At 51.7% G+C, this 17,135-nt stretch overlaps 5 protein-coding genes across 5 annotated transcripts; 1 reads left to right on the forward strand and 4 right to left on the reverse strand.

Annotated features, from left to right (window-relative positions):
* Positions 1-150: 150 nt before the first annotated feature.
* On the reverse strand, positions 151-2,028 carry EsH8_VII_000997 (uncharacterized protein; the record flags this gene model as incomplete). Its single annotated transcript, XM_083271130.1, has 2 exons — positions 151-1,596; positions 1,651-2,028. 2 exons carry the CDS (start codon positions 2,026-2,028, stop codon positions 151-153), a joined length of 1,824 nt encoding a protein of 607 aa, XP_083128687.1.
* A 2,116-nt stretch (positions 2,029-4,144) lies between these two features.
* On the reverse strand, positions 4,145-5,927 carry EsH8_VII_000998 (uncharacterized protein; the record flags this gene model as incomplete). The annotated part of the gene is made up of 4 exons (XM_083271131.1): positions 4,145-4,157; positions 4,589-5,522; positions 5,578-5,631; positions 5,684-5,927. 4 exons carry the CDS (start codon positions 5,925-5,927, stop codon positions 4,145-4,147), a joined length of 1,245 nt encoding a protein of 414 aa, XP_083128688.1.
* A 2,648-nt stretch (positions 5,928-8,575) lies between these two features.
* EsH8_VII_000999 (uncharacterized protein) lies at positions 8,576-9,199 on the forward strand (the record flags this gene model as incomplete). Its single annotated transcript, XM_083271132.1, has 1 exon — positions 8,576-9,199. The coding sequence occupies one exon, from the start codon at positions 8,576-8,578 to the stop codon at positions 9,197-9,199; it is 624 nt and encodes a 207-aa protein (XP_083128689.1).
* A 189-nt stretch (positions 9,200-9,388) lies between these two features.
* On the reverse strand, positions 9,389-11,090 carry EsH8_VII_001000 (CFEM domain-containing protein; the record flags this gene model as incomplete). The annotated part of the gene is made up of 5 exons (XM_083271133.1): positions 9,389-9,848; positions 9,901-10,382; positions 10,442-10,626; positions 10,682-10,829; positions 10,968-11,090. 5 exons carry the CDS (start codon positions 11,088-11,090, stop codon positions 9,389-9,391), a joined length of 1,398 nt encoding a protein of 465 aa, XP_083128690.1.
* A 2,880-nt stretch (positions 11,091-13,970) lies between these two features.
* EsH8_VII_001001 (uncharacterized protein) lies at positions 13,971-14,819 on the reverse strand (the record flags this gene model as incomplete). Its single annotated transcript, XM_083271134.1, has 3 exons — positions 13,971-14,344; positions 14,402-14,466; positions 14,527-14,819. The coding sequence occupies 3 exons, from the start codon at positions 14,817-14,819 to the stop codon at positions 13,971-13,973; spliced, it is 732 nt and encodes a 243-aa protein (XP_083128691.1).
* Positions 14,820-17,135: the final 2,316 nt, after the last annotated feature.

The raw sequence follows: 17,135 nt of genomic DNA on the forward strand, positions 1-17,135 counted from the left end.
CCCCCGGGCATGGTGTATTGCAGGATTAGCATTTTTTATTATGGCGGCGACCAACGCCGGGGTATCTCAACGATTAAACTACGTATAATACTACCAGACTTCGGGTTATCCTGTTTCCTCTGGTGTCCCACGACTTCGCAATAATGCCTCTCAACGTCCGACGTTTTCTCTAAGCCCCTTGGTCCGCAGCGTCACCTTCATCTCGCGCTCGTCAAAGGGTAGACCTACAGACGACAGGGCATCGTCGTCGACGGGCGAGTCGGTTCCCTCGCGAATGATCATTGCCTTGCGGAGCTCGTCGCGCTGTCGGCTAAGCACCTCGCTGTCGGTGCTACCGCGGCGACTGCCGCCGAAACTGCTCGTGTCTCCATCGTCGCCGCCAACTACCGACGAGGGAATGCGGCCCTTCAGGCGCCCGGCCCAGAGGCCGCGGACGCCGCCGCGCTTCCGCTCGGGAACTTCCTCCCTGCCGGCGCTGCATACGTAGAGGAGGTATTTCAGATTCGGCAAGGTATGGCGGATGTCGACGACCTTTAAGCCCTGGCTTGCGCAGAGAGCCTCAATGTTCTTGTTGAGGAGGAACCAACCGTAGTCAAAGCGGAATTGGGCGGCAGTCGAGCCGCCTCGGGGGAGGTACAGCGGGAAATCACGTTGCCGTGCTGCTTGGGTGGAATTGAGATCGGTGAGCAGAGATATATCATCGCGGATGGAGGAGCGTGAGCCGAAGGGGGTGATGGGATATGGCAAGGGCACGAAGAGATAGTATTGCAGGGCGTTTGTCAGAGCGGCGACATGGCCAAGGGCGCCGGAAAGCAGGTCGTCATCGGCGCCTCGTGAGGTGGACGTATCGTAGGAGGTGTTCGGTAGGGATACGCCGGCGATTTGGAAGGAGAGGGGCGCTCCCGTGGGACAGGGCGTTATCTGGTAGATGTCGGCAAGGTCGGCGCAAATGCGACGGCGCTGTCCGCGGATTTGTTCCCTGGTCTGCGTAAGAACGGTTTTGGAGGCCGTCAAGTGCTCCGCCGCATCGGCGATGTCCTTCTCGAGCTTGCCTTGAAGGGCGCGGCCTTTGGCGATGGCCTCTCTACGGGCCTTGAGCGATTCACGCAGCTCTTCCCGCCGCTTCTCAGATGCCTTCAGAGACCGCTGCTCCAGTGCCACGTATTTATTCGCCAGCTTTGCCTTCTCTTCAGCCGCGGGCGCCTCGTTATGTGGTATGGTGTCGAGGATATCGTTGATTTGCGCCGTAATTTGGTCCTGGGTCGCGAGGGCGTCCTGGATCGAGTTATCGAGTGTCGCGAGCTTCATTAGGGCGTTGTAGGAGGACGTATGAAGCGGAGGGAGCTCCTTCGGATGGGTCGGCTTCCCGATAAGATCGAGCGAGTAAATCCCATCGGCGAGGTGGAAAATGAGGCCGTTGGGGGGGAATCGATGGCTTTGGAGGGAGCCGATGAAGTGGAGGCTTCGGAGGTCGACGGAGTCTTGGAGCAGGAGAGTCCACGATGTTCGCTTCGCCCAGACCTTGATTGTAACGATTGGCGACCGCGTCACAGAGGGCCCGTGGTGATTGAGGTCGAAAAACTGGAAGTTGAAGTTCTGCCGTTCATCTAATTAGTTGGGCAACCGAGACAACTCGACTCAGCGACGTACCGTCGCGTGCTCCTTCGTCTCGCTGATGTAGATAGGGTCCTCCTCCTCTTCGCAGTGCAGTGAAAAGAAAGCATCGGCAGCTCTACCGTCGATGGTAAACTGCAGCATGCGCTGTCTCGTTACTGGGGTGGCCTGAGCGAGAGCAGTGCTCCGGCGACGCGGCGCCTTGGGTCGGATGTTGTCGCTGGAGAGGGCATGGTGGAGATGAGGGGTATCGCGGAGGGCATCGAGCTTCGCAGGCGACTTATTCAGGAGGGTGTCGTCAAGAGTCTGGCCGCGAGGTCGAATAAAGCTCAAATTCCGGAGGTAAATGCCGCGCAGGTGACGAAGCTTGCGGTTCTGTGGAAGGAGGAGGGGGCGGGATTCGGGAGGAGGCATTGTTACGTGATGGTCAATTCATGGCGGGTTGAGCAACACGTGGGGAGATTCTCGGTTGGTTGCACTGGTTTGTGAGACCACGGTGCCGGAATAAGGGTATTCCCAAGGGGTTGCTGTCGTGAAAAGGAGCACGCCAAGCTCGCGTGAGATCGTGACGAAGTGACGTTTGGGGTTTCTAGGTGGATTGAGGTGAATTGGCAGCAATCGAGGTCGAAGCTGACTGTTCACGGCAGCTACTGCTACTGCTGTTGTTGCTGCTGCTGCCAATGGGAGGTACCAACGCACGGACACACTTGTAGCTTGGGTGCGGGAGCGGACCGTTCGTCTGGAGCCTCGCTGTCGTCATCGCCTTAGGGAGCATTGGCTGGTCTGGTCACCTATGCATTAATGCTTGGTTACAGTGGCTAGCGACAAAGGCGTCCCCCAATTCGAACCCTCTATAAATGCCTGTCAGCTTTTTGGTGCGTCGTGTGCATTGCAATCTTATCTGTGACAAGACTTTGAACGCGATACTATATATGTACATTAATTAGTACAAAATACTGCCAGCGTGGATCAATGCCTATCATGTTCATAACTACTTAACCGTTTGACACAACATACAAATGCGGTTGAAGCTTGCCAGGGGACTGTTATGATAATAGCTACTAGGATGTTCTTATTTCTCTGTTATGGAAGCCTCTGCTGGAGAGTATAGCACGGCTGCTAACGACGCAGCTTAATGGCCTCGTTGACTCGACCGTCCGATCGATACGCCCGTGCAAGCGCTCGTTGCGTAACAAGTCGATCTGGATCCGCTTCATCAAGTGTTGTAGATTCAACTCCCACCACATGCTCTAGTAGCTTGATGGCTTCCTTGATTCGACCGTCTGTTTCATACGCCCTTGCAAGCACATATTGTGAGGCAAGTTGATCTGGGTGCCCCTCGTTGAGTGTGCTCTCTTGCACTTCTACTACATGCTCTAGTAGCTTAATGGCCTTTTTGACCTGGCCATCTGATCGATATGCCCGTGCAAGTTCATGTTGCGATGTGAGTTGATCTGGGTGCCCCTCGTCAAGTGTGCTCTCCCGCACTTCTACCACATGCTCCAGTAGCTTAATACTATCCTTAAATCGACCGTCCGATCGATAAGCCCGCGCAAGTTCATGTTGAGATGTAAGTCGGTGTGGATGCCCTTCACTATGTGTACTCTCTAGCACCTTGACCACATACTCTAGAAGCTTAATAGCCTCCTTGACTTGGCCGTTCGATCGGTATGCTCTTGCGAGTTCATGTTGTGATGTAAGTCGAGATGGGTGTCCTTCCTCAAGTGTGGTTACTCTGACATCCACTACGTGCTCCAATAGCGCGATAGCCTCCTTGACTCGGCCATCTGCTTCATACGCCCCTGCAAGCTCTTGTTGTGAGGCAAGTGAGTCTGGATGCATTTCGTCAAGTGTGCTCTTTCGCACTTCTACGACATGCTCCAGTAGCTTGATGGCATCCTTAAATCGGCCATCCAATCTGTACGCCCGTCCGAGTTGATGTTGTGATGTAAGTCGAAATGGATTCCCTTCATCAAGTGTGGTCTCTCGCACCTCCACTACATGCTCCAGCAGTTTAATAGCCTCTTTGACTCGACCGTCTGCCTGATACGCCCGTGCGAGGACGTGTTGTGACGTAAGTCGGGATGGATGTCCTTCGTCAAGTGTTGTTGATCGAATTTCCACCACATGCTCCAGTAGCTTGATGGCCTCTTTAATTCGACCGTCCGATCGATAGACCCTTGCGAGTTCGTGTTGTGACGTAAGCAGAGATGGGTGGCCTTCATCTAGTGTTGTTGCTCTAACTTCCACCACATGCTCCAGTAGCTTGATGGCCTCCTTAAATCGGCCGTCTGCTTCATACGCCCCTCCAAGTTCGTGTTGAGAGGCAAGAAAGTCTGGATGCCCTTCGTTGAGTGTTGTTGCTCTGACTTCCACCACATGCTCCAATAGCGTGATAGCCTCCTTGACTCGGCCATCTGCTTCATACGCCCCTGCAAGTTCTTGCTGTGATGCAAGTCGATGTGGATGTCCTTCGTCAAGTGTCCTCTCTCGCACTTCTACTACATGCTCCAGTAGCTCGATGGCATCTTTAAATCGACCGTCTGATCGATATGCCCCTGCAAGTTCGTATTTTGACGTGAGTTGAGATGGGTGTCCTTCGTCAAGTGTTGTTTCTCTAACCTCCACTATATGTTCCAGTAGCTTAATAGCCTCCTTGACTCGTCCATCCTCGACTAGGCACCGCCCAACTTGATGATATAGATCGGACTTGGTTTTTGTTTCAGAAGTACCTTCGTTCAAGACCTTGAGAGTATGTGGCATATACTGCCTCCAAACAACACAGTTCTCGTTGCTACTGGATGGGAAAATCCCGTTGAGGTGCTCTAATGCATCTGCTGCAATCTGCCCCTCGAGGGATTGATTCTTCGTCCAAATTCGTGTCGCCAAATGAACTAGACTGTGCATATCAAAAGTATGGCCCTCATCTCGTGGAACTAAAAATGCGTAGGAACATAACGTGCCGACTGCATACTCCATGTCCTCCTCTGAGCCAGAGCAAGGTAGGATAGAACGTGGTATAAACTTTGATTCGATGCGTGAAATAAAGTAGAGTAACTCGGTAGCAAACCTGTCACTTTCTTTAATCTGGTTAAAGGACACCAGCCATGTAGTTGCAATGGCATTTGGCGAGTCTGGGTAGCGGGTGCTGTCGCGGAATTCTCGACTCATCGTACTTATTAGGGTCTGTTCTGTACCCTGCAGCAGGCGGAGGTACCTCGCAAGTGATATATGCCGGTTTCTGTTCAGGTAGGCCGATGCTTGTGTGATCGCCAAGGGCAGGTAGGTAAGGAAACCCAGAAGCTCTAGTACTGAATCCTGATCCTGGAGAAGTTCTTGTCGATGAATATGTTTCCCAAGGAGGCTCTTAGCTTCGTCTCTATCCATGGCATTAATTTCAACTAGGGCGTCGTCGGCAACTGACAGCCCCAGGTCCCTTACTCGTGTCGTGAATAATGTAATGCCATTGGCGCTTTGTGGAAGGTGATCTATCACTCCACTCTGCTCTCCTGATCCATACAAGACGTCTTTGTCGTCGGCATTATCTACGATCAGGAGCCAAGAGCCGGATTCCTTTGAGCTCAGAAAATTTCGTACAGATGTCTTGATATCATCGCCTTCGCCCTCGATGTTTGGACGAATGCCAAGCTCCTTTGCAATGTCGGTGTAGGCCTGCTCGAAGCTTGCATAACTAAGCGCTGGGACCCAGAAGACAGAATATTCCGGTTTATTCTCCTTGGTCCAATAGGCGATGTTCAAGGCGATCTGTGTTTTCCCAACACCGCCCAGTCCTACTAAAGCAACTGTTTGGCACCTCTGAGCAAATAGTATTCGCTTGAGATCGGATACTTCGGCCCGTTCAACGAAGCGCCTGTTCTCCACAAGCGGAATAAGATGGTGTACGGGATCTGAAAACCCGGTTAGCGACTTCTCTTCCGCTCAAAGTTCAAGGTAGATACTAACAGCTCAGGTTTCCGCGGGTTTCTGCTATTCTGACCGGTATTCCTTCAGGTATACCTTGGTGAAAATCGTTTTAGCAAAGTCAATGACGCCAGGCTTGTTCACTTACAAGATGCATTTGTAACCCCAGGCCTGTCCCTTCCAGGATAGCGTTCTAGGAGCGCCTTCGTCGCCGACACCGCTATCGCAGCTGCAAAGTCTTGCCACTTCTTGTTCTTATGACTATCGGCATAGTCGCACACGCCCTTGACTATGATGCACGGGATCATATCCCAAACTCCCGCTCCCTCCATCTCAAAGGCGATGAGACCATGCCTTTGGGCAACCCTGTCCCGATGTGCGCCGGATTTCATTACTGTGTCCCCCGAGCCAATACGACCAATGTGTATCTGGGATTCCGGCATATTTATAATATCTTCTTCTTCTGCTTTTCGCTTTTTATTGTTAAGGCGTCTCCTCGGTAGTTGATGCTCAATTTCACACTGAAGATCTTCGCACGATGAAACCATCGCTCTTTCACAGGCAGTGGATTCGCTACAGCTGCAACCTGACTGATCTTGGTGTCTATGAGGATAGTTCGGCTCGAAAAGAATGTCTTGGGTAGCTGTAGGGCGTTTATAGGAGGTTCGGTATTGCGCATTGATAGCAAGCTGCTGGATCTGCGCTAGATTCGTCTTCATCTGGCGCTGCAACTCAATCAGGCCAAGTTGCGTCTCCAATATAGCGACCAAGGTACGAATCTCCCTATTCGGACGGCCAAGGCTGTCATCGACAGTATCTTTGGAGCTGAACTCGCCGGGATACTGTCGGCCCAGGTCATATTGCACGATGCTCTTGCTGACAACTACGTCTCCGAGCACAATCTCCCGGTCGGTCCCTAGACTAGGCACCCCGCCACAAATACCGGTCAACAGGGCCAACTCAAGCCCCTCGTAGATAGATCGGAGATAGGCAGCCTCACTTGCTGCATTGGCCTTTCCCATGCCAGGAAGCAGAGCCAGAACAACATTGTGGCGTCCAATCCGGCCTATCTTGTGATTGATGTACTGGCCGGATGCGTGCCCGCGTATATCTCCATGATTATCCCAGATTTCATCGAAAGCCAAGATAGCGGCATCGTACTCGCGGGGAACTGCGCAAATTATGGCGACACGGAATTCCTCAAGCGGGCAGTGCCGGGGTCGGCTGTTCATTGTGGGCCGTCGGAGGTAGGCAACTATTTGGCTTTGGAGGAGACCGCCTCACTCCAGTGTGGGAGCGTCGTACCGTTAACCGTCCGTATGAACCTTCGGTACTTTGCCTTCAATCCTTTGCCTACGGGCGTAGGTGTGTTAAAATGGGAAGAATGCCACCTGCTCTATGCTGACTGGAGTGAGGGGACGTAAGCAAATTGCCAGCCTTGTGCAGCTGAGCGGAGTTCCACTAACGAATCACGATGCCGGTTTACAGCTGCCAGGTCTACGGGAAATGTCGGCAAAATAACATCCACTAGGAGTTGGCTTAAACGATGCCCATAATTAAAATTCATGGGATTTGTTGAATATGGAATTATGGACAATACCGACGGTGACATTCTGGAAACGCCTCGGCTTAAAGAAAATAAAGCATTTTTGATCGAACTGTGAAGTGTGAAATCTGAAAGGGAGACCTAAAAGCAGGGGTATTGTACAACTGAATGCACCGCAAGAAGGCTAATCTACAGAACATGTGCGCTATCCTACTCGATATGCAATGAATCAGAGACAAACCTCAAGCTTTGATGAGCACACCGTCCAGGGGGGGTTTATGGCCCTCTGAAAATACCCATTCGCCACTCTCTTGCGGCTTCATCACATAGACACGAGATACCGGGACAACTGTTACAAGAGGTTGTTGATAGGTTAGGCAACAAACCGACTGGAGAGACAGCGTCGTGCTAAGCAGGCAGGATATCGAACCTTGAGGAAGTTTTCGTCCGTGTCCAGCATACCGCCTCGAATATGCTTATACCGCCGTACATCGAAGCACCGTAATTGTTCCAGAGAGGACGCTGATTCCGCCAAGTCTGGTAGTATTATCTTTCATTGATGCATATTTCCCACGATGCGAATTTGGCTAAAGCCCTCAATCCTTGCGTTTCTGCTTAGAATTGATGTCCATCGTGAGGTCTCTAAACGCAGTCTTGATTCATTGATTAGGCGGTGTGTGGGGTCCCCGATTAGTAAAGACATTCAATTATTGGATCAGGCCTTAATGTTTCTTGCAGCAGCAGCAGTAGCAGTGGGACGCTGACCCTGAGATGCTGGAGGTGTCATAAGCTGATGATCGGCGTTGCCTGGGCAAAACTGTTGTATCTATTTTTCTCCGCCAATCCATAAAAAAGTCAACATTGAAGATTCCCCGGCCGGTTGACCCCGCTATACTCAACCCCTGACTCCGGCCCTGGATGATTCGGCGGCTCGGCTAGTCCCTAGCGACGGAAGGTCCAGCCAGGCTCCACCTCCGGCCGCCCGGGCCTCGCCGTCATGGGTCGGTCTAAGTCTAAGCATAAGCCACGGGCTGGAATAAAGGATCCCCCCACTGATTCGCCTGTCTCAGCGGAAGAAACGCCGCCCGCCTGCTTGCCTCGTACGTCATCAGGAAACCCAATGCTCAAAGACTTGATTCGAGATCTGTGCATTGGATGGCGACCACGACACATTCAACTCCTCTGTCATCTGGAGACCATGACTCATGGTTCGCCCATCCGTCTCACCATTGTGTTTGTCCACTTTCTATGGCCCGCCTCGTCCCAACTTCGGCCCAGACTTCTCGATAAGGCCGTGTCTCGCCGAGTCATAAAGAAGCCTGCTTCGTTAGGCGCACGAACTCGATGGCGTGCGTCGCGTACGTCACGGAAAGAAACGAACAGTACGGGCCGATCTTTTACCCCACGATTGGCAGAAATATAGCCTTGATGCCCCCTCCCGCACCGGCCCGAAGATTGATCAACTATAGGTCCTACAGACCCGAGTCACCGAATATGGAATCCTCTCCCGAGCCGCAGCACATCCTTTACCTGAACCGGGGGCAGGACGACGCCATCACAATCCACCTCCTCAAATCCAAGGACCGGTTCGTCCCGGTCTACAGCGTCAGCCACAACGCTAAAATGACCAGAATGGAAATCAAGAGGATACAATGCGACACCGTATCCACCCAATACCGGGCCGCCGGTGCTGTCAGATTCCGCAAGATACAACCAAGAGTCAATGTTACAGTCCGCGGCGTTACATTCAAACTGACTCGCAAGCACCCCCTATCCAGTACCCTCAGCTTCCGTTTTTTGGGCGTGGGGGATATGCGGTGGGAGGAACTGGACAAGAAACATCAGGGCATGAGGCTCGTAGACTTCAATGGCAAGACCCTGGCACACTTCCGCCCGAGGCTGCGCGTGGCGGAGGCCGGCGGAGGCGGCGGCGGCAGTCCACCAGCTGAGAACACCTCCAGGTGCTTGCCAGGGTTCGAGCTTTTTGCCGCGCTCGCAGATCTCGACATGGACCTGCTAGTCACGACGGGCTTGGCAGCGGCAGAATACCGCCGACAGTTGGACGGTGACTGGGACATGGTCGCGGAGGAGGAACCGGACAAAGCGGGCGGCGGCTGACTTGTTCATTACTCGTTACTTCAGAGTTAGTTCGTGGTCTGTACCCATGCTGAAACAATAGTGGTGTTCTGCTTTTTTGGTATTCCGCTCCCTCCCAAAATCAAGTTTCCTTATTCGCCGTCGCTCGAATGCCATGTGAGAGAGTATGTACACATTACGCCCCGTGGTTGCAGTACTGCCCAATCAAAATCATCCGTTTCTGTTCTTTTGCCACCTCTTGTTCCCTGAACCTACGTCCTGCAGCTCGAATTCGCCGTGCGAGTCGACCTCTTTGTTCTTCGCGAGAACGAATTGTCGCTTCCCATCAGCCTTTGCGGCCATTTGGTCTGCAATATCAATAGGCGTGTGAGGCAGTTCCGCTGCATATGGTGGTGTCTCGGGTATCTCTTGGAACTTGTCCTTCGTAAGGTGGAGCATCGAGCGTCTTGAAAGCGCTGTACTCGTGGTTTGCGTGGTGGCTCTCTTAGTCGTGAAAAGTTGGGGCACCTTTTGCAGTAACGGCCGAAGGGCCGGAAGACTCGCGCAGAGAATGGCACAGAACTCCTCGATGATGGACCAAATCACAATGTCGACGTTGTCCCAGGTTGTATCGAGGGTGCTGGAAAACATGACGAGATATTTTAGTCGGACCATGGTGGTGACGCAGGCACTGAATCCGTGTTAGATAGAATTTCCCGCAGCGGCATCCCAGGGAAACATACAAGGAGCCAAGACTAAACATAATGCCCAGCGCAATCTTCTTTCTGACGTTCAGCTGAAGTTTGACCAGCTCGGGGATTGGCAGGACCAAGATGACGAGATCCTCGACGATGCTGAAAACAGCCCCGGCGTACCCGATAGCCGTGACATTTAAGCACTTTCGGTTCTGGTTGCTTCGGTCCCATGTCGACGAGATCGGTGTACATTGGAAGATGATGACCAGCAAGAATATTAGGCCGTGGAGGATTAAAAAGACGATAAAGTACCGGACTGTGAGTTTAAACCATCGCGCCGGGAAGATGCGGGAGAAGAAGAGCAGAATCGATATCTTGGCGAAGACCTGGATGAGAACGTAGAGCTGTTGAACGGCGTAGAAGAGTTGAATCAACTTGGTGCCGGCGGCGGGGTCCACGTTCCAATAATGCGTTCCGAATCCCAGGTCGGCGCTCGCGATCTCGATACCGGCTAGACCGGCGAGGAGTATCTGGTTTCTCAATCAACCTCGTGTTTCTCGCCAAACTCTGCCGCGACGCCCAGACTAACCGTTGCAACGACTGCTGTCCAGTCGTCCCACCACAGCCGACGGGTGATCATCCATCGCGATATGCACCGCAAGGCAACGACCGGAAAGGTAATGACCGAGAGCGCGATGGCGATGATCTTAACCTCATTACTTCTCGACTCCTTCGGATACGCCGCGCAAAGGTTCGTCTCGAGTTGCGCAGCTCCTACACACTCGTCAATCCCTAGTGTCACCACCCTTAGAATGCAAGTATGACGTACGTATTTGGTCTTCGAAGTGGCATTTAAGTTGCACACAGCTCGACATGTCGGACTGTATTTTGATATTTGGGCATAAACACTCGCTAATGGTAGTGACTGATACCAAGCTGCAGTTGCCATCTTGGAGACTCTGCGTAATGCATGGCAGCTATCGTGGATGAACGACTCAATTAGCCCCACGGTCGGAGAATATTCTTCGCCTTGACCCACGACGGCAATGCAGGGAAATGCAAGGGGAAAGCGAACGACAAACATTGAACAACGAACAAGGAATTCCTGCACTTACCGCGCAATTGGGGACCTGTGCCAGAAGACTGGCGATGGTCTGCGCCTCGACTACAGAAACAACATACCACAGGAGCAGCAGGAGCAGCGACCGCTGGCGGTGCTGCTTCAAGTTCGTGGTCATTTCATAGATATCCTTGTGGAAGACTTGTGCGGGTACAAAAAACCCAAGAAATCAGGAAATGCGAGAAATATAAGATACATCACTCCAACGAGGGGGGCGTAGCGGGTTCCTCCCGACGTAGCTTTCTTCTTTTTACCATGCATGACATGGACCTAGCCTTGTATCCAACGACAAAGGGATACAGTGGGCAGCATCGTATCCTCCCTCCCACATGAGCGCACGAGCCCCAGTCATCACTCACACACACATACACACACACTCATACGTACGATATTATGTCCGCTGGATTTCCTCCCGGCCGTCGTCCGCTTCATTGCCGGCGCGGCAGACTTCCGGGTGAGATGAACAAAGGGGGTTAGACGACCGAGCCAGACCTGCAGGAAAGTAAGCAGGGAACCCACATGGCGCATTCTCCTTGACACACGCTTCTGCATGAACCCTGGCCAACGATGGTTTGGGCCAGAAGCAGCAGTAAATGTCAAAGCGTCAAGAAACACTTCGTGCAGACTGCACTACAGTTGGATCGATCACCATGGACCTGCTTGTTCGGGAAGAAGAACTGCTAAGGGCACGGTAACGCCCAAAGAACAACCTTTGGCCGGAGTGGTAGGGTTGCAATGGCTTCCGCGTTGGGGGCGAGAATCGGGGGGCTACCAAGCGACGTCCCCGACGGCGGAGACTTGAATGTTTATCACATTTTAGGCCCGGTTCACGCGGGGGACGTGATTGGCGACCTGCCAAAAGAAGCCCCTCCCTCCTGGACGCCACCGCTCCCCACCCCCTTCGTTAACGAGGAATTCAGATGCGGCTTGGCGGCTTCATCTCGTTTTCGGCTGGGCCCAGGGGCAGCTCGCTGCTTACTGGTTGGTGATGTTGGACTAGAACGGCAGCCACGTCGGATGAGGGGCGGATAAAGGCAGGCGAAAGTGTGCAAAAGGTCTAGCCGATAAGGCGAAGAATTGTCTAAGTAACTTGCGACATGGATAAATGCTATACCATGTAAATGTCATTCCCTATATAGAAACCTTGAAGCCGGCCAACTGGTCGGCGCCGAGGAGCAAAACCCGAAACACAAGAGCTTCTCAGGGATTCGGATCCTTTGGCCAATTCTCCGTGTTCTGCATCCAGCCACAGGATGATGCAAAATCCATTATCAAGCACATAAATGGGTCTTCCAAGGTCCTAGTTGAGTATAGTGACTTCCTCCCGCTAGCCTTTCTGGTTCCTTTAGGACCTCTCAAATATACATTCTCCAGTTCTTATTCCCTGCCGGTTCATCAGCTGGATGCTTCAAAGGCCTTAAAAACGGGCCCTGCGACTCTAACAGATAGCTGAACTTTGTTCAATAGTCCCTGGCACTAGGCGTGCTCTGTAGCTAGTCGAAAAAAAAAAACTACCTGTCCACCTAAGACACTAGGGGACGCCTTGGCAGGTTTACCAAGTGTTTGTGCTCTCGCCTTTGTTGTGTTCCACCTGCGTTGGAAAGGGAAACAAAGGGGCAGAGTTTTTCATTACAATGTCGAGGTCGACTCACCATCGGGAGTGCTTTGAATCGCGGTCGCTGTATGTTCCGATGGAGGGCCGGATACCGGGTTGACTTCGGCAGCCGGGAGATATCTACAGAGCTAAACCAAAGGTCGTCCGATCTGCGGCCTGTGTATGCCCGACATCTGTTCACAATCTTACTTTTAGGGTTTTTACCCAATTTGGCAGATGAGGCATGAATTGGTTGAGGTGGTGTACACGGGATGTTTCAAAAACCCCAGAATGGACTTGATTATGTCTTCCTCGCCTGGTCACGCCCAGGTCGCCACCCCCTGATCATCCATGCTGCATGCTTCTCTGCGCTCAAGTATGTATTTCCGGCTCAGCTTTTCCCCCTAGGTACTCCAAATTTGCATGATTTTCGCACTAACGCTGAACCTGACGGCAGTTACCAGGGCTCTACTATCCGAACCCGAACAGTATGGCCATGAATCTATTAGACAGTCTCTTACGGGAGTGGCTGGACCAAAGCCAACAGTCTCTATTTTTTTTTGTACTTTATAGATGTAGCAGTTTTACCGGTACAGTTTGAGGCTCAAAGATTGGGAAGAAATATCAATGCCACTTGATGTCTGTCTCCAAATCGGACATATCCTGGCTGTCAAGAAACTCCAGACAACGCAAACCGGAATGCGAGAATCCGTGACCTTCGGGAAGATCATCAAAAAACTCAACATTTGCCACTTCTCATACCATCCCAATGCCCCGATCACCAGCTGGTTCGACCGCTGAGCAGTACGAGCATGCAGACCACTCCAGTAAGCGTCCAGGCCTCATGGAGATCAATGTTGCCTCCGCAAAGACCCAGAAGGTTCGAGCACCACCCCCACACTTTGGTTCGGTCCAAGCTTCCTTGTGGCGGGTCTAAAAACAGTCTCAGAAGCACAACTAGGAGGGGCAGAAGCAGCTCTGTATGGCCCCGCTGGTTGTGGTGGCAAGGCAGGGGAAGGAGAGGCAGCATATTAACGCCGAGGTCCTGTATATCCGGTCATCGCCGGCTGATTAACGTACAGTTGAAACAGGTAGTGACCGGCGTAGCTTGCCTTGTCAACGGCCGCTTCGAATCGGCGAATAGATAAGGCGAGTCACAGAATTGAACTCCCTTTTAGGACTTAGATCTGGATGACTCAGAAACTGTGCGATGGCACGTGTCAAGATCGATGAAGATGTTTAATAAGAAACAATTTTGTTTTGTATGGCCCCATTCCTAAACGCCTATCCACCCCTGGGCCGAACGTTTAAACTCTGTGTTGCACTCAAGTCGTATCATTTGGAGCCCCCACGCTGAATTATTCAAAATCAAATCACAAAGAAACGTGGCTGCTTCTGAGCCGATCATATCGCGATTCCGAGTAAATCCTGCGGCTTTGAGGACTGGCGGGTTCTGTCCCAGCGTCGGCCAGCTTCCGCCAGGTCCAGCCTGAGCCACCGAAAATCCGGCTGAAAGTCTGGATTAGTCGTCTTGACAACCGGCATGTCCTTCCACGGCGTTGCCATCGGTCTTATGACTCGGGGCGCGACGGCGCGGCTGAAAGTTGGTTTTTCGAGGTAAAAGGTGTACCGTAACGACTTGCTTCTTATGCGGCGAGACTTTTCCTTCTTCTTGAGGGAGAGTCTGGTGAAGAGTGCAATGATTGGAGGAATTGAGATGCACACAATACCGATGGTACATTCGCCGATGGAACACAGCACCCATGAGGCCCAGGTGTCTTTCACATGCCAAGTCAGCTCACGCCGTCTGAAATGAGTACTCAGCATCTTCTTACAGGTCACGTCGGTCTGATCAAACTGTTGTAGATTGACAAAGTTGATAACCGCTACGGCACAGGCTCTATGTCTTCGTCAGTTTCTACCATCGTGCGGCCTCTTAACGAAAGAAAAACAAACTTACAATCCGGAAAAGGCGAATAGGACAGTGATCGCCATCTTTTTTGCTAAGGACATGTCCATGGCCCAGAAGTAGAACAACGGCACTGAGCACAACAACCCATCGATGGCAATACTTATTGCAGTGCTGGCGTGGAGAAAGTCAAGAAAGGGGTAACAAGTGGCGTCGCTGATGGTAGAATCCCACGCCGCCGAGACTGGTCTGCATTGAAAGACGACGGCAGTCACGGATGCTAGGGCAAAGGCGCTGATGATTGCAGCCGCGCTAAACATGATCCATCTCGAACTCTTGTGCATGATGTGGCTCTGGAACGAGCATACCGCCGAGAGTCGTGTAAATGCTACCGCACAAGGGTAGAGGAAGTTTGAGATGAACATAAGCTGTAGCGTAAGTTAGGGATTTGGAGGCAAAGTAAAGTCTCCTCTTCTTAGTGGCCGCACCTGAAGCAAGCTCTGTCTGTCGTCAGACAAACTTTCAACGTCCAAATTCCAGTAGTGCTGACCTAACCCAGCATCGATTGCTAAGTGCTCGTCAACGTATGCCTCCCAAGGAAAGAAGCCAAGACCGTTCCGTTACGCAAACGTACCGATGGGGACCAGCGAGCATATTCCAAAAGTAAAGAGCGCAGCGATAATGACCAGCACATCGTCGCTAAAGAAGTTTCGTGTAATAGTACAGCGGACGATGATCCGAAGAGGCACGATCACGCCGACAAGGACAAATGCTGTGAGGTTAACTCCCCAAATCACCGCCACAAGATCCGTCTTGTCTGCAGTATTGACGGTTCTCGAGGCTACCTCGAGCCGTGGCCCGGTTGTGAATTCGGAGCCCATGTTGAATAGAAGCAAAACCGAGTCGTTGCGTATAATTTTATCGACTGATCATCGCGACAGTCAATGCCGGTAGCAATATCGAAAAAAAGAAAAAGAAAAAAAAGAATGTTGAAGCCGCGCAAGAAAAGTAAGACCACGAATGTCGCGGAGGTCGCACCGCGGGAGCGAGTCTGCTTTTTTACACCGCGTTCTCACCGGCCGTCACGGAGCTTGGCGAACGATGTTTGTGTACCTCTTCGCTGTAGACAGGGCCACGTCAACGTATTGTATTCTGACCAGGTCGCTGTGTTAACGGGCGGGAACTAGCCAAAGCCCTCAGACTACTGCTCGACGGAAGGCTTGAGGGTGTACGTGCATGCACGTGTCACGCTCGAGAGGTCGTATCAATGCAAGAGGGTACTCCGATACCGCGTCGCGATGACCTCATCTAACAAGCGAAGCATACGTATATTCCTCTAAGGCAAGTGGACATCAAAATCGAAAATTGAATATGCGAGATAGATCAATAAAAGCTAGGTGACATGGGGCATCGAATCTCACCAGACTCCAAGAACAGCGTACTTGCCGAGCATCTCCTGAAGATACCTTAATCTCATTGCCAATGGACAAATGCGTGGCACTCGACACTGCCCCCCATTGGGAACTAAGACTAATCAAATATAGCAATCAGCCTCTGAGCTTGCCTGATGTGGATTCGACGAGTCGTGAGCTTATACTCAATGGTACTAGTCTCTTCGCAAATCCAAGTTAGTGCCTGGATTATATTCAGGTACGCCTCGGCGCACCGACACTTCCTTCAAAAGCTACCATATACGGCTCACCTGAACGGACCGGACTTTCCGATTCTAGTATCGCGGTCATCCAACACGTGGAGGCATTGTTTCGGGTGTTTCTGTCGGTCCTGGATAATATTCCAACGGCAATCTTCGTGGCACATTATTGCTAGCCGAAACACGAGGCGCGTCGCGTCGCGATTGCATCTAACAGTAGGGGATGTGGTACAACATAAATCCTACCGTAGCATTATCTCGTTTAGATGATGTGATCTATTAAAAGCAGATGAGGACCTTCCACTGCGCCGCTAAAAACTGAGTTGCATGTCTGAGACGCGTCGTTGGTCCTGCGGTTATCAAATCTCATGCCAGACACTACGTCAAAGGAAAGTCATTTCGTGCATGTGATTTTGGCTTCAGATAGAGTCGATGTGGGTTATGGAAAATAGTAGGATAACTGCCCGGCGGTCTATTTCCCACCCGTCAGTAGCATATTTCTATTTACCGGTCAGTAAAATAATGAAACTTTACGTTAATCTCGAAGTAGAACGAAGGTAACTGGACCTCTTCCTTGCTAGAATCTTTACCATCATTACAAAACTGCGGCGCACTTCAAGAGTCCCGGGCTGAACGATTTGGCACTAGTTAGAATTTCACCCTGAGGTGATGCCACTCTGCTCAAGGTTTCAAGGTACTGGTCCCTCACGGGCAAATATCTTTCCAGTATCAATGGTTTTTCAAGATAGCGAAGGTTGATTACCTCAGAGCCAATCTATCAAAACCCATACACATTAAGGCGCCGCTAGGTACCCGCTGACGTGAATTGTGGGAATGCTGGTCTGTGTTCGTTGTTCGATACAGTGTGTGCTTGGCGGTTGAAGCCTGGCGCTTACATTAGCACGCCAGTAACAAAAGTCGCTGCTGGCACAACAGCCCTCAGATATTGCCTAAAGATGCATGATGTCGCTAAATCGAGGTCAGAATAGAAGCGAGTGATTGCAGCTGA

The sequence above is a fragment of the Colletotrichum jinshuiense genome, chromosome 7 (assembly GCF_051148585.1).
Source record: "Colletotrichum jinshuiense chromosome 7, complete sequence".
NCBI lineage: Eukaryota > Fungi > Ascomycota > Sordariomycetes > Glomerellales > Glomerellaceae > Colletotrichum > Colletotrichum jinshuiense.